The 22367-nt window shown below is 40.9% G+C and overlaps 2 protein-coding genes across 5 annotated transcripts; one reads left to right on the top strand and one right to left on the bottom strand.

The window, feature by feature from the left end:
- Nucleotides 1-764: 764 nt before the first annotated feature.
- LOC310961134 (serine/threonine-protein kinase tousled-like 2) lies at nt 765-14639 on the top strand. 4 transcript variants are annotated; one of them, XM_083933100.1, is made up of 21 exons: nt 765-1259; nt 3703-3797; nt 5248-5319; nt 5662-5734; nt 5888-5925; nt 6130-6222; nt 8573-8680; nt 9357-9449; nt 9893-10003; nt 10268-10404; nt 10492-10644; nt 10963-11029; nt 11178-11275; nt 11376-11457; nt 11629-11720; nt 11862-11951; nt 12504-12673; nt 12848-12983; nt 13157-13268; nt 13352-13459; nt 13640-14639. In XM_083933100.1, exons 2-21 carry the CDS (start codon nt 3708-3710, stop codon nt 13811-13813), a joined length of 2097 nt encoding a protein of 698 aa, XP_083789226.1. In that variant the 5' UTR covers nt 765-1259; nt 3703-3707; the 3' UTR covers nt 13814-14639. The 4 variants fall into 4 exon arrangements, with proteins under 4 accessions (XP_083789226.1, XP_083789227.1, XP_083789228.1 ...); XM_083933101.1 differs by lacking the exon at nt 5248-5319; XM_083933102.1 differs by lacking the exon at nt 6130-6222.
- An 877-nt stretch (nt 14640-15516) lies between these two features.
- becn1 (beclin 1, autophagy related) lies at nt 15517-20986 on the bottom strand. The gene is made up of 12 exons (XM_083933062.1): nt 20852-20986; nt 20494-20626; nt 20315-20379; nt 19215-19276; nt 18960-19050; nt 18670-18806; nt 18378-18572; nt 18132-18278; nt 17819-17968; nt 17647-17707; nt 17405-17547; nt 15517-16488 (listed from the first exon to the last, which is right to left on the bottom strand). The coding sequence occupies exons 2-12, from the start codon at nt 20618-20620 to the stop codon at nt 16320-16322; spliced, it is 1347 nt and encodes a 448-aa protein (XP_083789188.1). The 5' UTR covers nt 20621-20626; nt 20852-20986; the 3' UTR covers nt 15517-16319.
- Between the last annotated feature and the right edge of the window lie 1381 nt (nt 20987-22367).

The following is a 22367-nucleotide window of genomic DNA, read 5'->3' as shown; positions in this document are numbered from 1 at the left end:
TTTTCTAAAATAATTAAGTGATTAATCTTTATACAAGACAAGGCTACAACAGTGTGTGCAGTAATAATGCAAGACCTAGTAGTTCATTTTTTCATTCTTTTATTTCAGTCCACAAGATCAAGCCTCAAATAAACAAAAGTAATAACAAAACAAGTTAGCAACAAAAATGTTGCGTAGACTGAAAAGGTATAGGTGAAGCTACAGCTTATTATACCTACCCTTCTCAGGTCAATCAGTCAAAAGAAAAATGATCGCAAACACAAAACAAACAGATTTCCTTACATTAAAAATATATAAATAAACAAATATTACATGTCACAGGTTTGCTACTATGCTGTATTTGCTTTTCATCACCTTATATCTCCATATTTTTTGGAACTTGCGAATTGAGTTTTACATTTGTAGTTCCTCATTAAGATTAATCCATAAATTCACACCATTTACAGAAACACATCTATTTGTTTTTATATTAGGTCCAAGACTTTTTTTTTTTAAATCCCCTGTTCCTTTGAGTTGATAAGGACTCATTAGATATAAGACATGTTGGTAGTAAATGATGATATGCTTTATAAATGACTTATGAAAAGTGTGTCTGTTGAGTCATAAAGACCCAGTTGATCTTCTACTTTGAGGTGAAAGTTTCCAAACAAAATTTTGAATTTGTACCACTGATGGACTTTGGGCTCTTTGGGGGGTGGGGGCTCCAGGGCCAAGGACAGTTGCTCATTGGATTGCCAGCCTCGTCTGCAGTCTGTTTCGGGGTGGTTCTGACCTGTGCAGATTACATTATCTGTTAAACAACCGCATGGGAAGCATCACATAAAAATCTCTCCCTGGAGCCCTGTGCGGTCTTGCTGCAGGGGGGTAATGATCTTTAATTAACAGTTGAAAAATGGACTCTAACAAGGTGGCGGAACTTCTCCTCCCGGTGTAAATCGCTCGATAATGACAACTGAAAGACCGAGTGAAGCAGAAATGTGACAGCACTCGCAAAGAGGCTTTCACAGCGTTGACAGCTCCAGGTTCGCCCGTGCAAGGGCACCAAGATTGACGAGGAAACCCCGAGGATCAGGGCCTCCTGTCCGGATGACACCGGCAGCAGGAGTCAGCTAGCATTAAGCTAAGCTAACAAATGTCTTCCCTGATTTCGAAGCCACTGTAAATGGATAACTTAATTCGGACAACTTTATTCGAGGTGTGTGGGAGTTGTTAAGGAGTTTGCTGTCACTGGATGGACGGACAACATCTTCTCTAGGACTGTGAGTTCGCAAGATTTTGATAAGCATAACATGCCATCGTAACCTAGCTCGGTTAGAGTTAGCGTTAGCCCAGTAAGTCAACGTCTTCTTGTCAGTTAATTACAGTAACGTTTTTTTCCCCCACCAACTGCCATGACGTCATGCTAGCTGAAAAAACTTAAATTACGTGTGTGTCAGTTGATATGAAACTAACGTTACACGTCATGTGTAGCTAGGTAACCTTCGCTGACCATTACCAGTTTTGGTAATAAACAAGTTGACAGGCTTGTTGGGCAAAAATGACCTGCTAACGTTTGCTGCCTTGGCAAAACTGTAATTTTCTTTATTTTTTAATTAATTGTTATTTTGTTTTTGAGTGACTGTCACAGGAGCATGTCTATGTTCCCTCGGCCCCTTGTTCCCTCAGCCCTGCGTTTCCTCCGCCCCTTGTTCCCTTAGCCCCTTGCTCCCTCACCCATGTTCCCTTAGCCCTGCGTTTCCTCCGCCCCTTGTTCCCTTGCCCCTTGTTCCCTCAGCCCTGCGTTTCCTCCGCCCCTTGTTCCCTCAGCCCTGCGTTTCCTCCGCCCATTGTTCCCTCAGCCCCTTGTTCCCTCAGACCCTTGTTCCCTCAACCCTGTTCCCTCAGCCCTGTGTTCCCTCAGCCCTGTGTTCCCTTAGCCCCTGTGCTCCCTTAGCCCCTGTGTTCCCTTAGCCCCTGTGTTCCCTTAGCCCCTGTGTTCCCTGAACCCTGTGTTCCCTCAGCCCTGTGTTCCCTTAGCCCTGTTCCCTTAGCCCTGTTCCCTCAACCCTCTTCCCTCAGCCCTGTGTTCCCTCAGCCCCTTGTTTCCTCAGCCCCATGTTCCCTCAGCCCGTTGTTTTCTCCGCCCCATGTTCCCTCAGCCCTGTCCCTCAGCCCCATGTTCCCTCAGCCCCATGTTCCCTCAGCCCGTTGTTTTCTCCGCCCCATGTTCCCTCAGCCCTGTTTCCTCCGCCCCATGTTCCCTCAGCCCTGTTTCCTCGGCCCTATGTTCCCCATATTAATAATACAATTAAAAATGTCACCTGCTTTTCATGTGTTGTCACAGATAAAAGTAGCTTTAGAAAAATTAAAATATAAAAAAAGGAATCACCTGCCAATCCCTTTTCCCCTCAGATAAAAAAAATATTAAGGAACTAAGAAAGATCATTTTGGATTATTTTTATGTGGGCTGTGGGAACATAGGGATGACCCCACTGTCATCACTATGAAATGTTACTTATGTCCTCAGATGAATCCATCACTAGTTGATGGATCATCTGTCAGGAAGGAGTTCCTAATGGCAAAAGAAAGTTGTGCCCTGCCATTTAAAGAGGAGCCTTTGATATACATTTTTTGTGTGGTCATTTTTCTTTAATGTCTCTCTGATGTAAATACATAATATAATAATGACAGTGTGCAGAATTTCCTCCCTCATCAGCAACGATCACATCAGATCGGTCCAGATTCAGTGGCTCTCCTTAGTCATTTACTTGTTCTATGTTTGTCATTTGGAATATTTACCTTGGATAATATTTTAGGACTTGTATCTGATCATGCAGGAGTTTCACAGGTACAGCTGGTGAAATTATGAACTAAAGTGGGAGGAATAGACAAGAAAAATACTATTACAGTAGCAGTAATACAAGAAAAGAGTCATAATAGACAATGGCCACCATATGTACCAGAATCTGACCGGATCTTTTCCCCCTTCTTCTTTGTCAGGGTTCAGTATTATTTAATACTGCTGGTCCAGTTGGTTAAATTTACCATTAAACTACTACTATAACGTTTCAAGATTCTGCCAAGTGTCAGTTTTGCCTGTCATCTCTTGTTATTCCAAGAGGCAGTGATGGGAATTGTTCAATGGAGGATTAAAAAAAAAAAAAAAAGGTTTCCTGTCAGCTTTCTCCCACAGAATGAAATTGCAATCTTTAATTAAATTCGATTGCTCAGTAAAGGACAGTAAGTGAGAAAACAAAGTTCACGTTTTGTCATCTTTTTTCAAGATCATTTTTTTGGCAGCTTTTAAGCTCTTCATTAGATAGGGCAGACAGGAAATGGGGCGAGAGAGAGGGGGAGACACGCAGCAAAGGGCCGCAGGTCGGAGCCGCTGCCCTGAGGACCCCCAGCCTCCTCACATTCGGCGATCGCTCCACCCACTGTTCCACTGGCCGCCCCGTGTTTTGTCATCTTTTTCAGCACTGGTTCACTTTGAACAGTGGGCTGTCAAAAATGCTGATTTATAGGCCCAGGCTCAGACTAAATTGTTCTAGATTGGTCAGTCAGAGCTATGATGCCCCAATCAGAAAGAAAATATACACAGTATAATTAGTAGCCAATGTGCTACTAATCCCTGCCTGATCATGTCTTCGCTTGTGTGACATAACCCAACCCAACTAGTGCACATAATTTACATTTTCATCCACTGTGTGTTTCTCTTCATAGGCCTGATGGAAGGACTTCACAGCCAGGCTATAAGCCTGGATCCACGCAGACAGGAACTGCTTGAGGCTCGCTTCACTGGAGTTGGTGTGGCCAAGGTTGGCATCTCTTAATAGCGTAATAGTTGTTTTGATGCTCAAAATGATCAGCTTTTGTAAGTTCTGATTGTTTGTGCGGATGTTACACGTTAGACACAATGTTATGAGAGTTGATCTGAATGCATTTTGTTGTTGAGAAATGTCAATGAGGGTTCCTTCTTATCCCTGCGGAAATGCATGTTAGATGGAAAAGCTCCCAGTTTCCCTACCTACAGGTAAACGCACAACCCCACTGTTGTTTGTGTGTGAACGATCCATCGGGTCAGCAGTCTTCTGTTAATCTTTCATTGTTGATGAACTTGGAAGTCTTCTCTTATTTCCAGTATTGACTGATGCTCTGTGTTCAGGAGTTTTCCCTCAGTGGAATGAACCTGTCTTCTTGAGCGAAAGCTAAAACAAGACAAGCTCTGTCTTGGCTGACATGGGAGCTGGCCAGCAGCTCTTTGTTTCAGTGGAGACTAGTGACACTGAAATGGCACCGCAGCTGAAGCTCACAGCAAAGGCTGCGTGATATGCTGCAACCCTGCTGTTGAACTGGGTATTACTTGTGTGTGGGTGTGCATTTGACAAAATGGCAACCCCTGAGAAAGCAATCGCTATCATTCCTGCTCCGGCCCATAGTGTGCTCTGAAATTGTTAGGCCTGCTCACTGTGGCATTGGAGTGTGAATGATTTAATGCCGTGAGTATGCTGTCTACAGTAAATATTCAAGGCACTACAATGAATGTGTAGTGTAGATGTTGAGAGAAAAAATGAGAAAATCTCTTGGCTGTATGTGTGACCTTGAGCAACAGAATGACAGCTGGCTTTAAAAGCATTAGCCTCCTGCACTAATTAGCCTGCTGTTTCTTCTTAGTCTCTCCAGGCAGTGCAGCTGGCCATGGATGATATGCATGACACCTTCTCATTCTATCAAGTGGATGTGAATTTGAGATTTGCAGATTAACATTATCATATTCCCATTGTAGTGTCCTTGCTTAGCATTTAAGCTTAGTGACTATAATTTAAGAGCTATGACTCTTTGAGGCATGTGTTGAAATTCCTATAAAAATAAGACGCAAGGAGTGGGCAAATGTACACACATCAGTGTAAAAGGGCTTTGAATCTGACGTAGCTCGAATCCCAACTAACACTGCCACAAAGGTGAGTTATATTAAAGTTGAATGCAGCTCTTTCATTTGTCAGACAGGAACAATGTGTGAGAATCTGCACTTTCATTTGTGGGTTTACCTACATGAGAATGTCAGAAGACCTCAATAAAAGGCCTCCATCTCTCTTTGGTGTATACTTCATCCACATTTTAGTATGGAACAGAATATGGCCTTTTTACAAAAAAGTCGTCATGTATCGTATACGTCTCATTTCCAGTCCTACTCACAAGGATCTACTTACCAGCGTAGCACATGACTTATCCGTCAGGGCTAATCTGTGTGTGTGTTCGGTTTTCCAGAGTTCAGCCAACAGTGAATCATCCAACCAGTCTCTGTGCAGCGCGGGATCACTCAGTGACAAGGAACTGGAGGTTGGTTGGGGAAAGAGTCAATCAAAATGACAAGTGACTGCCATCATCTGCCGGTCATTTGACCATGTGTGCACTTTCTGGCATTCAGTGGTATCCGTAGTGATTGTTTGTCGTGTACACAATGGTGGGTTAGGGTTGGACACAGTGTAGTGTTACATCAATTCATGAATATTCTGGTCCCACTTACTCATTGACACGGGAGGATGAGCCATGAATTTGTCAAAAAGCTGGAAACACCTTGGATTTGTCACCAGGCTTTTAATTACATTAATGTAGTTAACAGAATAAACTTAATGGAGTAAAATTTGACGCTAAGCTGGTCTGCTTTTCTGCTCATGTCAGACACCAGAGAAGAAGTCCACTGACCAGAGGAGCAGGAAGAGAAAAGGAGACGTCTATGACAGCAACAGCCAGGGTAAGTCTGCCCTACTTACTGACAGGGCCCCAACATTGCACTCCCCAACAGAATGGCTCCTTATATTCCTTAGTCCCGTATATGCTTAGGCACATAATATATGATCAAATTATTACATTTCCTCACTTTTATACCTGTCTGGTTTTTTTTTAGGAAAAGGGAGAGGACACAAAATAAGTGATTATTTTGAGGTGAGTACTAGCGCCAGGATTTTGCATTCGGGCTTCTTTGCTGTGCATTGTTTTAAATCACTCAAACTTTAGTGTTATGTCTTCACCCTCACACTCCAACTGTACCAGTAATGGTCCTTCATCACATTCTTCCCAAATAACAACTCTGTCTTCTTTATTTCTTTCTGTCTTGTTTGCACACTCTGTCAACTGCCCTGTGGCCAGTTTGCTGGTAGCAGCGGCTCTGGCACCAGTCCGGCCCGGGGCATCCCCATGCTGGTGCGCTCCTCTCCACAGCACTCACTGTCTAATCCTCTGGTGAGCACCAGCATCCATCTCCATAACCCTCTACTGCTGTGACTCTTTTTCATCAGTTAGTTTACTGTTGGTTTTAATCTTTGGCCAGTGTCATATTCATTTGTTAGTGCGTCTGTTTTCTCAAAGTATTGGTATCCTCTTAATTGGACAGGGTTGATGACGCTTGTATCACTAAGATTTCATTTTGTTTATTATACCAAAGTGTAATACATTTAATAGACAGGTCTTTGGTTTATCTGGATGCATTCAGCCAGTGGAAGAGATAAAACATTACTTTACCCAGGGATTTCCTTTTTAAGATTAGTTAATGAAATGTTTTCCTTTTAGTTTGATCTAAAGAATGAAAACAAAACAAATCTGACAGCGTAGATTAGTTACACCTACGTATGACAGATCAGCTGAGTGTGTGTGTGGCATTTATAAACAGGAAGGATCAAATGTAGGATAAACTCTGACCAAGTTAATATTTTCAGTGCTGTTGTTTTGGTTGTAGGTTGAACCCAGTGAGCTGGGGCGCCAGGTAGAGCGTGTGTCACATACATAAAGGCTTACTGCAGTAGCCCGGGTTAGATTCCGACCCCATGGCCCTTGATTGCATGTTACCCTGCCCCCCCACCTCCTTCTCTGCTTTCCTGTCGGTCTTGAGCTGTACTCTCTCTCTCTCTCTCTCTCTCTCTCTCTCTCTCTCTCTCTCTCTCTCTCTCTCTCTCTCTCTCTCTCTCTCTCTCTCTCTCTCTCTCTCTCTCTCTCTCTCTCTCTCTCTCTCTCTCTCTCTCTCTCTCTCTCTCTCTCTCTCTCTCTCTCTCTCTCTCTCTCTCTCTCTCTCTCTCTCTCTCTCTCTGAAAAATAGAGCTGCCTCTAAGGCAGGGATCAATACAATTGTTGTTGACGACAGTGTCATGTGTTTATCTAATTAATGAACTTCTTTTCACCTTCCATTTTCATTCATCTTATGTCAAGAAAACATCGTTTCCTCATCACAATTACAAAACCTTGTTCATTACCTAATAAATGGCTTGTAAACAGCATCTAACATCAACAAGGCACATTTTTTCTCACACAGTATTAATCTGAACAAGGCTTTTTAATAGGCGTGTTTCCATTAGCCCTACAGTGTGGCCTCCCGGAAAGTTTCAGGCCACGCCCTCTCAAATGGCCTTTCACTCGCTGTGTTTCCATTACAAAAAAAGGCAACAGAGGGATTTACGAAACTCCAGAGGCGATGTATTACTTCGAGTGGGTTTGGATCAATGTTGATCAGCTGTTCAGTGATACAGGGGCACTTACTTCTTTAAGAGAATACAGAATAGTTGTAGTTTGATTTAAGGTGGCCCGTATGATTCACAACGTCAACTTACTGTATGAACAAGTAACATGAAAGAAAACACTCCACCTAAAAGATTTGAGGCGCTGTAAAAGTGTTTGCTGTCAGACAGGCTTGCACCCCCACTGCGTGTGCGTGCACGTGTGTGTTCTTCTACAACACTGGATAAAAGTGTCTTAGCCCTGTTGTTGTGGCGTCTTTACTACCGCACGTCACATCCCTCTTAGAGCTACATCCAATCAACAATCGGGTAAATCTCATGGGACAAAAGAGGCCCTACTCTCTGGTAGGGTCATTTTCTACTCGGTCAAATTAGGAGCGTTATTGGCGAGATTAACCCGCCTCATTCAGGGTAGCCGACCATAGTGGAAACGCACCTAATGGCTTATAGTGAAAGTTCAACAAATCAGCAATTACTTTCACCATAAAAGATAGAGATACAGATGATTTCTGTTTCTGCTGAATCACCTATTGGCATGCTTAATTTCGTGTGCACAAGGTGTTTGTGTACAGTAGTTTTTCAAGAACTCTCCTAGATAACAGCAGATTTGAATTTGGTTTCTGACAGATCTGTTTTTTGAAAGATGTATGGGAAAGTTTGTTTTAAAAAAGATTGTTCCTGTTGGCCTACTGTCAACAACACATAGAGTTTACAGCACATGACCTGACTTCCCTCAGGTCTCATTAAGCATGTCATTTTGTTGTTGTCATGCAATCTTAATGAAATGTTAACTATTCTGTGTGTTTTTTTTATTAATACACAATTAAAATGATCTAAATGAACCGCTATTTCTTTGTCAATTTCAAATGTATTGGAACAGACAGTTTAGCACCAAACCTAAATATTTTAGTACATCTACAGTTTGAATTCTCTCCTTAGCTACAATTTGTTCCTTTACTTTCTATCCTTCTCAGCTATTTTTTAATCTCCCTATGCTTTCCTTATTACATAATGGTTATATATAACCCCCCATCCCCACCCCCCGACTTTATACCTTTCCCTTTTTCTGTCTCTCTTGAATACAGTTTCAGCAAGGCAGCCCTTCGTCCACAGGCTCAGCCCACACAGACTCTTCATCTTGCAGCTCTGTGAAGACAGCCCCCACACACTCCTGCTCACACAAAGCCATCCAGGTAACTGACTGACCCGGATCTCCACTTAACACTAACTTTTCTGATTTGCCTTCAGGATATTCTCAAACACACTGTAGTTAGCTAGTTTATTCATCCTGTTGTGTACGTGGCAACTATCAGACAAATAGAACCAACCAAAAATATACTATAATTAAAGACAGACATTTAACAACAAAGTGTTAAGTGCTTTGCATCTAAGTCAGAGTTTTACATTGATTTCTTACAAGAACCTGTGATTTTGTCCATTTTTTTATTGCCCTTAGAGAAAAGTGGTTTTGTCACCTCAGACACTAATAGACTTTGACTAAACTTGTAGGGATCAGATAACTTCACACCTTCTTCTGCCATTTAAAAAAAAATAACACTCTTGTCTATGCAAGAATTAAAGGTCAAATTTCAAAAGGCCCTGCCACCCACACTGCAGTTCATCAGACACAATACTTGCTATCCTCAACACATGCATCCAGCTTTATTTTCAAATTACACTAATTGGCCTGATTAAAGGTCAACATTTTGAATTCATGTCTAATATATACTACACCAAAGTCTGATTTTGATACATTAAAGTGATGGCGTTATTTGTTAGGGACTTGCCTAAGGGTTGTTTGCGTCATTTGAGTGGGGTGAGATGTTTATTTGTTGCCTTTTTGTCGTTGTCTTTGCCCTCCTCCATCAGTCAGAACTGACGCTGCTGAAACTGACAGCTCTGGAGAAGGACAAGAACTCTGACCTGGAGAAGAAAGAGGGGAGGATAGATGACCTGCTGAGGGTAAGATAAGAAAATATTTGAAATCTTAAAATCCTACGAGCTGAAACTAGCCTGCATTTGGACCATCTAAAAAAGCTCCAGAGTACTTATCCTTTTATTCCTGACAAAGTCTTATACGGAAATGCCAGATTTTAGGCGATTAACAATGATTATTGTCACACGCAGTCAAGGATATGTCTAAAAATTAATTTATAATAATTATTATAATAATAATATACGTCAAAAAATGTCCTAATAATCAACTCACATTCTAGACAAATGTGCTACCACCTCAGGAAATGAACCTGCACCAGTCTGGTTGGAGCTCATCATGGAGGATGTGCTTGTCATTGTTTCTTAATTATATTTGGTGTAAACGTCAGCAAACCAAGCTGACACACCGATAGTTGTTGTTGCCTTGTTAAACGAATCAGATGTGAGCGTGACGATGTGTGTTTTGGCAGGCTAACTGTGACTTGAGGCGACAGGTGGATGAGCAGCAGAAGATGCTGGAACGCTACAAGGAACGGCTTAACAAGTGTGTGGCAATGAGCAAGAAGCTCCTAATCGAGAAGGTGGGTGTACATATGCATTTGTACAGATATGTTTACTTAAAAGACACAGATTCTGTTACTTTAACGCTTAATGATAATTATAACAAATGGAAAACCAGAGAAATGGTTTTCTTTTTATTATTAATACATCTGAAGACAAACTGTCTTAACATTAACTGGCTAAGTGTGATTACGTTGGTATGCATCAACAGTATTCATTTCTTTACATCCTCTATGCTATGCTTTTAGTGTGCATGCACAATTTTAGTTAAACTTTTTTTGTAGTCCAAGCAGGAAAAGATGGCTTGCAGGGACAAGAGCATGCAGGACCGCCTGCGTCTGGGCCACTTCACCACCGTACGGCACGGAGCCTCCTTCACCGAGCAGTGGACAGATGGATTTGCCTTCCAGAACCTCATTAAGTCAGCATACTGATGGGCACAGAAATACGTTTGCATTTTGTCAATTCTGCATACGGCTATGCTCACACCAGATTTTACATATTCTAGGCAGCAGGAGCGGGTAAACTCGCAGCGGGAGGACATTGAGAGGCAGAGAAAGCTGCTGGGAAAGAGGAAACCTCCCTCCATGGCCCAGACACCTCCACCCAGTCTGGAGCAAAACAAAAGAAAGAGCAGGAGCAACGGCCAGGAGAGTGAGGCGTAAGATTACAAACAATAGCTAAATTACTTCACACAGTAGATGTTTACATGCACCAGCCCAAAACACACAATAAGGCAGTAATTAATAATTGTTGTGTGTAGCTTGAATTGTATTGTTTGCTGATGTTAAGTACTGCAATTCTAAAGTCAATATTCTTAAATATCATAAAAGTAATAAGTACTGACACTTAGAGCGTTATCTGAACAGTGAAATATGATTTTTTGTTGAACCAAATTATAAGAATATTGAATCAGAACCCTAAATAAGGAGGTTATAATGTAATAATTTATAAACTGTTGTCACTTTATCCCACACAGGTTGTCACTGGCAGAATATCATGAGCAAGAGGAGATTTTCAAACTTCGAATTGGTCATCTAAAAAAGGTACCTGCTCACTACTTAAAGCAGCTTTTAACGTTGTTCTGGGATTTGTTTCTTGAACCTGTTACTACCTAGAGACCTAGTGCTACTCGTATATGTTCCTTTTAATCAGGGGTTGATGTAGATGATGGATTTGTGTGGTTGTGTGCAGGAAGAAGCGGAGATCCAGGCTGAGCTTGAGCATTTGGAGAGAGTAAGAAACCTGCACATTCGAGAGCTGAAGAGAATCCATAACGAGGACAATTCACAGTGCGTTTCATCACAGCTTAACACACTTTACAAAGGTTTTGTAGTGTGCTTTCATATTTGAAACGCAGTTTGATAAAAACACTTTTTTTTTCTTCTGTAGATTTAAAGACCACCCCACGCTGAACGACAGATATCTGCTATTACATTTACTTGGAAGAGGTGGCTTTAGTGAAGTTTTCAAGGTAAGCATGTGCCATTTAGTTACTTTATGAGAAACAGTTTGTAATATATATTTTTTTAATAATATAAGGTCAAGATGGTAAACAGCTACCATACAGTCTTTAGTGTGATTTTTCTGGTGATCTTGGGCTTCTCTGGCTTTGTGTGTGTCGATGTGTGATGTTTTTTTGCAGGCTTTTGATGTGACAGAGCAAAGGTATGTGGCTATTAAAATCCATCAACTCAATAAGAACTGGAGGGAAGAGAAGAAGCAAAACTACCACAAGTGAGTCTGAACGTTTGTTTCACCACGTCCGCTCTTCTCTCTTTGAGATTAAGATCTATACTGAAATTTTAAGCTTGAAACGGTCTTTGAATGGTCTTATTTTTGTTTTACAAAGGTACTAAATGGTTAATATCTTTTCAGACACGCCTGTAGAGAGTACCGAATCCACAAGGAACTTGATCACCCTAGAATAGTCAAACTATACGACTATTTCTCACTCGACACAGACTCGTAAGTAAATCATTTTAAATGCCATAAGCTCATGAATATGCGCCAATGTAAATATAAGAAGTGTATGTGCCACATTGTGCTAAACAACATGGGAAGCTATAATCTTTATTTCTAAAATACTAATGTATCAAATTAGGGAGCTTTTTAGCAAGTTTCATCTTATTGTTTAAGTTTCCAGCTCCCAATTTTCACTCTCACTATGATAGCATTGTTTTTGGTGGAAGCAGGCAGCTGTATTCAGTGTAAGAGCTCTTAAAACCCACTGTGCACTACCTGCTCAGCACCAAGTTGCAGACAGAAAAAGTTAGCCATACCTGGTGAACATTTTGGAGCATTTGGCAGCTAAAGAGCCAGACATTTAGCTCTGGTTACGTTGGGAGTTGAGACCAAAAACAGAGCTAAAAGAGAGTGTATATAATCTTACAGTCACTAGGTGGCTGGAAACATGACTGTTGGTTGTGTATATAAACAACTGTTTGCTACCAAGTTTGCCAAATCCATTTAAAAGGCGATGAAAACTTCTCAAATGATCCGCTGGATTACCTCTCGCAGGTTCTGCACAGTGCTAGAGTACTGTGAAGGCAATGATCTGGACTTCTACTTGAAGCAGAATAAGCTGATGGCCGAGAAGGAGGGACGCTCTATCGTCATGCAGATCGTCAACGCCCTCAAGTACCTGAACCAAATTCGCCCACCCATCATCCACTACGACCTCAAGCCCGGTATTCTCATAGTTCCTCCTTCAGTTACAGAGTTATGAAAATCAGCACTACTCTCCAAACACCACAAGAATAAATGCACATATGTGTGTGCATAGAGAAATGTATATATTCCTCAGAAAAGGCTGTTGGGTCATATGTTTGTGACTCTGTTATGTTTACTTGTTCTGGTTTTAGGGAACATCCTGTTGGTTAACGGCACAGCATGTGGAGAGATTAAGATCACTGACTTTGGCCTGTCCAAGATCATGGATGATGACAGCTACTCTGCAGATGGCATGGAGCTGACCTCACAGGGAGCAGGGACCTACTGGTACAGTCGCCAAGCAACAATTATGGTTTCACAAGTTTGGAGCAGACGCACAGTTTTTTGTGGTGAAATGTTGCGTGTTGCATTCACATCCCCTCTTCGTTCAGAAAATTGTGCAGAGGGAACATATAGAGAAAAATGATTTCAATCTCATGTTATGATCATGTGACTCGCAGGTACCTGCCGCCTGAGTGCTTCGTGGTCGGCAAGGAGCCCCCCAAAATCTCCAACAAGGTGGATGTTTGGTCAGTAGGGGTCATCTTTTACCAGAGCTTATATGGACGCAAGGTAACCACTAACCTGCATTCTTTAACTGTGGTAAAAATGAAAGTAAACTGTCTGTTAACTGTCTCCCTTTTGTATTCTTCCAGCCGTTTGGTCATAACCAGTCGCAGCAGGATATCCTTCAAGAAAACACCATATTAAAAGCCACTGAGGTGCAGTTTCCCCCCAAACCTGTGGTCACTACAGAAGCAAAGGTGTGGCACTCCGATATGAACTCACTGCACTTTTCCTGTTAAAACTCTATACATGCATACAGCATTATTTATTTACCTGAATGTAATATAATTCCTTCTCAAACAGCAAGTAGCGCTGGAAGGAAAAAAGTGGAAGTAGGTCCAAAATTTAGTACATTTTTTACTCCTTTTTCTCCACAGGCCTTCATTCGACGTTGCCTGGCTTATCACAAGGAGGACCGTGTGGATGTGCTGCAGTTGGCCAGCGACCCCTTCCTAATGCCCCATACTCGAAAAGCCCTGGCCAACAGCACACCCCAGGCACCTCCTCTTCCCTCCACCTCCAGCTGCTTTGGCAGCAGTGCCTCCAACTGAAGCAAACTGAAAGAAACTGGAATAAAACCCCAGTGAGGACAAAGGCCACACAGAGACGTTGCACACTCGATGAAACTCCTCCTTTGCTCTTTGATTGTGAGAGCAGACAGCATGATGGGGTGTAGGGAAGTGTAAATGGAACCAAAATGATGGATGACATGGTGATGTAGTAGTAAGTGTGCCCACCACCATCATCCAAGTGCTAAAAAATGAAGGGCCATTCTGTGGCTGCGGGCTCCGTAGAACCCAAAGAGTTGCCCATATGCATGCACTAACAAAAACGTTGGCTCATTTCAAGGGGCTTTTTCTTTTACATGATAAATAGTAAAAGCACCGGAAAAATTGCACAACTGAGAAGGCTGAGAAGTACACCATGTGTGGAAGATCATCTGCCTGTACTCTGTGGAAGGTTTAGAAGCATTAATGACATTTCAACCCTTTCTGCTTTAAATCTATCATCAATCAAACTGTTTTCCAAACTAGAGTGGTCAGTTTCGATATGTATCCCTATAGGTTTGAACCTGGGACTTTTAGGAAGGGCTCCTACATGTAGTAAGGAACGACTGATGACCAAAGTACAAAGCCTGCCTTGTTGAAATGGCACCGTTAGTTTCATTAATGATCCAACACAGAAGAGGGCTGATTCTGGAAAGAGTACCTGGTTTTGACCTATTTTAAATATTTTACTGGATAACTGGAAGTCAGCTTAATTATTTTAATTGTAAGTCCATATTTTTCCATGAAATGTACCCCCTCTAATGTTTTTGTTAACCTTATAGGGGGGCTGACTATGAGTGAGTGTTGTGATGAGAGTTAAGATTGAACAGAAATAACTATGAAACCATTAAAAAAAACATTTGGTTAACTTGTGGTGTCTTGACTTGATTTGGGGAAATTAGTGGGCTAATGCTATGCATGTATGCATTTCAATAACCTAAAGAAACCCTGAGAGGCAAGGGAGAAAAACAACTGGTGATCCATTTTCTAAGTCTGATCCATATTGTTTTTCTTTTTGTTCATGACGAAGAATGGGTGAATAAAAGCATCTTCATACATGGGCCCTACAGTTTAAGGCAAGTTGGATTTAAGATGTTTAAAGACTTTTTTGATAACTCTGAACTGATTTTAAAACCTAAATGTTTGGAGATCTGTTGCTGCTGACCTGGGATCAGTGATATTGGTGGATGCACTGGTGTCTAGCTTATAAGACCACGCAAGCACACGCACACACACGTACACACACTTCTAGGAGCAACATTTGACTCAATGCAATGTGCAAGATTGATTTAAGACATTTTAATACAAATTAAGCCCTAGAATTAGATTAATTCCATCCCTCCAAGACTTTTTTTTAAAAGGATCCCTGTACCAAGTTCATTTGAATTATGTATTTAATCTGTGAAACGAGTGAAAAAAAAAAAAAGTTTTGCCAAGATAATTTTTCTTATGGGTAAAAAAATGTCAGTAAACAGCAGATTCTGACAAGGAATAGTAATTCCCTCGGAAAAGTTTTTTTTTTTTACCAAATGCTGGATTATCCTGACCAAGTGTGTTTCTCTGCATATTCTTACATAAAAAACACAGCAGAAAAAAAAGATTTAGATCAGACTTAGATATTGGATCATCAGATTGTTCTCTCACTTGCCTCTCGGGCTTCCGTAGATCACAATAATGCAAGTGTCATATCAGACGGTTTTTTTTTCACAGAATGAAATGTTTTATTAACACAAACCCCACCATTAAATGTATCTCTCTAAAACAAACGTTCATGTGACGGTGCAGAGTAGGAACACAAAGAAGCTGCATCAATGTTCCTTTTAAATACAAGTTTGCCTGCAACGTATATGTAACTGGCAAATGTGATTAGAGATGAATGAAATACTGACACTTGTTGAATACTAAAAAAATGTTCATCTATTAAAAAAATCCGACCTTGACCATAATTATCACATCATACTCTTACAGCTTATTTAATTTAGACATTGACAAACTTTTTTTCTAACTGTGGAAAAAGTTACAGTGATTTCAAAGATGTGCAAGGATACCTTGAACTTGATAAAGTGGTTAAAAGTGAATTTGGTAAAGATTTCATTAAATTACATTCTAGTCTGAGGAAGCGGGAAGTTACCTTAATGCAACGTCGGCTCTTTTGAAAAGACCCAGACATTAATTAGTGAAGCAGACGGTAAAAAGAAATGAAAAGACACACGTAGTTATCTTATCCTGCTTGCTTTGAGTGACGTGACTACAGTGTGGGACGCAATTTATAAACTCCACTTGAAGTGAAATAGATACAAATCATCCCCTTTGTAGAACACAGAAAAACACAGACAATCGGGAATGAAGAGCCAGAACGTTGCTTCATGCTTCTTTTGTACTGAAAAGACTTGCAATATGGTGCACACACAACCACTTCTTTACCTTTGGCCAAGTAATAAGATTTACACAAAATCCATTCATCAAAGTGTATATGACTGTGCAATATCACAAGGCGTCGCCGGCAAGTTTATCTGTTGTAGAACTGAGAGGTGACCCAGGCCAGTCCCCACTTCAGGTTGGTGAGCATAAACTTGAGCGCCTTGGTCCACTGCTCCTCAGAGTTGAATTGAGTTTTGATGGAGTAGGAGCCACCGCTGCCACCCGTGTCCTCGATCTTGCCCTTCTCCACATCCATCCTAAGACGTGGAATAAATACTGTGTCACATGATTTTAACCAAAGGCCCTACAGTGGTATCATACAAAAATACAAACAAAACCTTTTTTCTTTTAATGTGACATATTTTGAATTTCTGCAGGTTTCACACCACCAGGGTCACCAGTCCAGACTCTATGTTGTTCAGCTTGTTAAAGAACGGCTTTCATGGTGATATTAATGGTGAATATGGAGGACGATAGCTGACAAAATCAAAAATGAATCAATAACATGATAAATAGTATTGTATGCCATTAAATGTACCAAAAATAATAATGTAGGCATTCATTAGTAAATAAAATATAACAAACAGATATTTCCATTTTAATTTATGAATTTATTGTTTAACCCTTGTACTAATTGGCCTATGTATTTACTTTCCTGTTTAATTTTCCCTTTTATTTATTTCTAATTAATTATTTTCTGCATTTATTTTAAATGTATTCATCTTTTGTTATTTTTATTTTTATGTATTATTTTCCCATTGTATTCTCCTCCTCAGGTTATTTGTTTGTTTTTGATTTTTTACTGTCCTCCATAGTGGTGGGCCTAGATGTGGGTGAGGCACCAGTGGAGAGTAAGTGTGGTGTACAGAGTGAGGTTGGCTTAAACCAGTAAGTGTATTAGCAAATGTTGTATTGGAAGCCATGCTTTAATAATTCAAAGACGTATATGGCCAAAGCTTCCCCAAATCTCTCTTATTTGTCTCAGTAGCATAATCAAAGCAGAGAAGTATCCAGCTCCTCTAGAATAAATTGAGATAATGGTTAAAACATTTTTTTCTCAAACTACATCAATATTTACAGCTTCATCTTAAATGGCTCTAATGATGCCCGAGTCGATGAGTTAATGAGCATGAAGAAAGATGAAGATATGCTGCTGGTCTGCGGGTATCTGACCTGTATGGAAGGCAGAAGCCAGTATCTCCTTTTTCCACCTCCTCTTTGAACTGCTGGACACAGTCTAGGAAGGCCACCATGGCGTGGTCGAATTTATTGTCCCAGAAGAACCTCAGGCCACCTGAGCAGTACAGAGGAAGTTCCTGGACAAACACAAGACAAAAAGAAAGGGCAGGATTGGAGCCTGGAGGAGTGTTTAAATAATAATGGGAGAGCTGGGCTCAAAATACGGTATGCATTACCTTGGACTTGTCTGTCAGTGACTCTAAGTATGAGTGGTTTCCATATGGGACAAGACGATATCTAAAGAGAGAAGTGTTGTTTGAGCTTGATTTTGCATTGACTTGCAGAGAAGTCGTAATAAAGCTTAACTGTCAACAACTGAGGTAAAATAAAACAAACAACAATGTGAACCTCTGGAAGCGCAGCCCCATTTTGTTGGCCAGAGCGTGCAGCAGCAGCACCGTCTGCCCCCAGGCTGCGTTGATCTCATTCCACTCCACTGGGACGCTCGGGAGTCGTCCCAGACGGAAGTTGTTGATGGTACCAAACTGGCCGCTGTGCCTGGACGAGAACACAAACAAACAATTCAGATTCTCAGCTGGTTCCTTTTTGTCCTGGAGGCCGATATTAAATATTTGCTATGTCACTGTTCATTGGACAGAAAAAGAAACCATTTATTCTTTGCATAGACAACATTTGTCTCTGCGTGTGCATGTGTGTTTACCAGATGTGAAATGTGGCATTGAAGACGTTGGTCTTTTTCAGGCGATCTAGCTGAATCTGGCAGTAACGCATCTGGTTGTCAACACTCTTCAGCTCATCATCCAGCTCCAGCTGTTGCCGTTTAAACTCGCTGTACTCCTTCTGGTACCTTTGAGCAGAGAGAGTTGTTAGAGTTGTTAGCTGCTGCCTCGTTTAGCATTTAGCATATAGCACTGTCATCTGTTTACAACACCCTTTGGTCACTCACTGAAGCTCCTCTGTGTCCAGCTGCTGAGAGTGGGTCCTGCTCTGGGTCAGGTCCTGGGCCACAGCAGCCCTCTGCTCCTCCACTGCCTCCAGCTCCTGGACCAGAGCCTCCTCCTCCTCCTTCAAGTGATGCAGCTCTGCCAGCAGGGTCTCCTCTCCCTCCACCTGCAGGTGTGACAGCAGCTCCAGGCACTGCCTGAAAATACGTTCACACAGAGTCAACATTACACACACGCACTGCTCATAAGCATTACATTTGGAATCAAGTGTCTCTTTGTCGGGCCCCAACTCACTTGTAATTCTGGCATTCGTTCTCTGTGATGTTGAGCTGCGTGTCGAGGTGATCCAGCAGGGTGTCAGTACATTCCTCACACAGCGGGTGGTCCACGTCTGTCTGGCCCGACATGATGTCAAAAAGGTCACTGGTCACCTGGGTTGAATAGGAACAGAGACAGCCATAAGTTCTCCTAAGACAAAACAAACTGTTTATTTCAGCAGCCAGCTTGTCTTTCTTTCTTTCATTCTTGTCAAAACAACTTTTTTTTTTTTTTTTTTTTTTTACATTTTCCACTGCAGACTTTACCTTCAGCCTACGACTAAGATTTTCCATGGTGCCACCATCTGATGCTTCTCCGATCAGTGTGAAGCTGTTTGCGCTCTCTGTGGACATCATCCTGTAGGGCAAGACTCAGCAGTTCAGTTAACTTTGTAGGATATGCTGCATTTACAAGTCCATCCACACCTCATTTGACAGAAGTACATATCAACTCAGAGATGTTATACGGATATAAATTGTAAACAGTATTCTGTTCCATTTCATGAATGAAAAGATGCCAACCGTGCAGGAGGGATGTATTTTCTTGACACTCCATCTTGCTTATTTTCTACAAAGTTCTCCTCCTGGAGGAAAAATGTGTGAGAAAAAATTGTGAGACTCAAGCATGCCTAAAATGTATTCATGATTTGCTTTAGTCTTATAGCTTTTAAAAGTATTGCAGATTAGAGACATATGCTTTTGCTAATTAGCTGAATAATCCACTATAATCAAGCCATAACACTTAATTGTAAATAATGTCATTCCTGTGGTTATATGTAATGTATACAATTGGGTTGCAAACACTAATGGAATCATGCCATAGTCAAGAACAGTCCATTAATTTGCAGTCACATTCAGTCAGTGCACTCATGTGCTGTATGTACCCTGACAGCCTTCTACTACAGTCTACTGAAGGAGATGGGAGCATCAGATTCAGCCTTCTCTGCTGCCGAAACTTTGATTCACGCATTCATCACATCCAGAAAGGACTGCTGCAGTAGCATCTTCTACGGTTAATCTGCCAAAATCCTTAAACTCCATTACATCCAAAACTCTGCAAACCCACCTCCTCACCCGTTCCCGTGACTGCACCACCCCTCATCTGCAAAATCTCCACTGACTCCCTGTTCCCCAACGCAACCAGTACCGAGCCCTCCACAACAAGGCCCCTTCCATCCTCACCGACCTGCTCCACCACCACTCTCCCGCCCATAACCTACGCTCCTCCAGCACAAACCTCCTCTCCCCACTCTTCGGGACAAAGCACCGTACCTGGGGCGACACAGACTTTTCCATTGCTGCCCCCTCCATCTGGAACTCACTACCCACCCACATCTGGGACTGCACCGACCAGCACACCATCAAATCACTCATCAAAACCCATCTCTTCCGAATTGCCTTCAACCTTCGATAATCCACTATGTCATTTTCTTCACTACTTGTTTCTTAAATGTACCCTACTTGTTTAATGTACTCACTTGTAGCCCGCTTTTTGTACCTATTGTAAATGTATTGGTTTTTATTTCACTACGTAAAGTGTCTTTGCATACCCTGAAAAGGGCATTACAAATAAAATGGATTTGGATATTACTTATTATTATTATATAAACTACTGTACCTACCTCTGGTGCTGTCTCCCCCTCGGTGCTGCCAGCCTGTTTGCTGGGGGTCACTGTGACCAAGGGAGCTGAGGAGGAGAGGGATACATACATGTCATGTTTGATGCCACTATACTACATCTCCTTTACAAACTGTACATTTGACAGCACAGATGTTTATATTATTATGTCTGTATCCACACCAATAAGTTCCTGGATTGTGACCCGGTCGAGCACATTGAAGGATGTGTCCAGTTTGAGCGGCTGGCAGCACCGCTGACACACGAAGCTGACCTGCATGGTTGTGCTCGACGACTTGGAGCCCTCCATCGCGGACTAAAATATTATATGAAGACATAAAATACTCTGTTAATAAGAACAAAGTTCGAGTGGTAAGTACCAATGACACGTTTTCGAGAGATTTTTGAAAGTCTCTAATGTTACATATGATAGCTGATAGCTGTTTGGCTAAACTGCGAGACAGTTTCGTTAGCTGACGTTAGCTTTGTAGCTAACACTAACATTATACTTCAACGGTGTACAAACATAAGATGAACTCACTGTCGCTTGTGAAGAATAGAAACTATTGCATAATAACACTGATATGCGTCTGTCGAAAATTAGAAATCACTTCTACGTATTTAGCGTGACTAGCATTTTATTTTGCACCTCGGGACTTCTCTCAGTCCATTTCCGTATTGTTGTTTACGGCGGATATTACGTCAGAGTAGAAGTGTGGACGTCACAAGCGGGGAAAAGGGCCTCTGCTGTTATTCTTTTACTGGTATTCATCTGTCCTGGAGATTTGAACATACCTGTAAACTGATATTTGTAGATACTTTTAGATCATATCTGCTGTGATTTTGTGCTCCTCTTGCAAAATGTCCTCTTTGGCTTCGTAAAGAATGACGCTCCAGCTGAAAAGGAATATTTTTTAAATTATTGCAAAGTTTTACATCCACAAGTGTAAACTTGCCAAAGTAAAACCCATTTGTTGTGTTTTCATGAAAGAACAGGAGGTGTGTTTCAAGTCTATATCCTCTGCTAATAACAAGAAAGCTATCAAAACTATAAATCTGTGCTCCAACTTTAGTATCTTAAATTCTATTCAATTTTCACTGCTCATGTCTCCTGGTGTATCTTACTTTTTCATTTTTCATTTTTTAAAATCATTATTATGTTTTATCTGAATTCATGTATGTATTTATTTTGTTGTTACGTCCTATTGTTATTATGTATTTTGTAAATCAATAAACTTGATGGGGGAAAAAAACACGATTTTTTAAAGGCAGTGTGAAATATAGCCTACCATTCAGTTAATTTTTTGTCTTAATTTATTGATTTTGCATTTATTGTTTTATTTTCTACTCCTTTTGTTCTTATTGTGTATTTAAATACTCTCTCTTCTTCAGTTTTACTTATGTTATGTCATCATAATATAAGATTGTAAAGTTATAGTCACACACACACTTAATTTGTTATCTTTTTAGAAAACATAAGCTATTATTTTATATACATTGTTTTGCTATACTTTTGATATATTTAGTGATACATCGATGTGGACTTGTGTGTTCGCTGATAGTTTTCCCCCAGCATTATTTACAGACAGGCGTTCACAGGCAGCTCCCTGTGGCCAGAGACACCTTTGAGTTAAATAATTGTTCCTTTTATAAAATGGAAACTGGTAACATTTCTTATCATTATTGTGTCATTTTTATGATGTAAATTGAGAGATTAACAGTAGTATCGGCTCCAAATATCGGCTCAAATAAATCTGCAGTCCGTATCGGTCATCGGCTAAGGCTGGTGAACAAAAGAATCGTATCGGCATCGGTCCTAAAAAAATCCATATCGGTCGATCCCTAATTGTATTTACACTGGTCTTATTTTTATGAATATCTATTTCTGCTGATGTCTGCTTGTTCTTGACCTGAAATAAATATTTCTAAATTGAAAAAAAGAAGCTGAATAAGCAGCTTGTATTACTTCTCTACATTCATTTGTTTGCTCTCTTAAATTGTATTGTGTATTTGTACGTCTGACTGTGATTGAAAGTTTTGACCAATGGAAAAAAAAC

The sequence above is a fragment of the Echiichthys vipera genome, assembly GCF_963691815.1.
Source record: "Echiichthys vipera genome assembly, chromosome: 18".
NCBI classification, from domain to species: domain Eukaryota; kingdom Metazoa; phylum Chordata; class Actinopteri; order Perciformes; family Trachinidae; genus Echiichthys; species Echiichthys vipera.
The sequence above is the reverse complement of the archived record's forward strand: the minus strand, read 5'-3'. Positions and strand labels throughout refer to the sequence as shown.

Coding starts and splice junctions, on each gene's coding strand:
- LOC310961134 (XM_083933100.1), top strand. CDS start 3,708: ATGGAAGGACTTCACAGCCAGGCTATAAGCCTGGATCCACGCAGACAG. Junction 8,681..9,356: donor GCTCACACAAAGCCATCCAG/GTAACTGACTGA, acceptor CTCCTCCATCAG/TCAGAACTGACGCTGCTGAA. Junction 13,460..13,639: donor TGGTCACTACAGAAGCAAAG/GTGTGGCACTCC, acceptor TTTTCTCCACAG/GCCTTCATTCGACGTTGCCT.
- becn1 (XM_083933062.1), bottom strand. CDS start 20,620: ATGGAGGGCTCCAAGTCGTCGAGCACAACCATGCAGGTCAGCTTCGTG. Junction 19,051..19,214: donor AAATACATCCCTCCTGCACG/GTTGGCATCTTT, acceptor CTTGCCCTACAG/GATGATGTCCACAGAGAGCG. Junction 16,489..17,404: donor GGCTTCTGCCTTCCATACAG/GTCAGATACCCG, acceptor TCCACGTCTTAG/GATGGATGTGGAGAAGGGCA.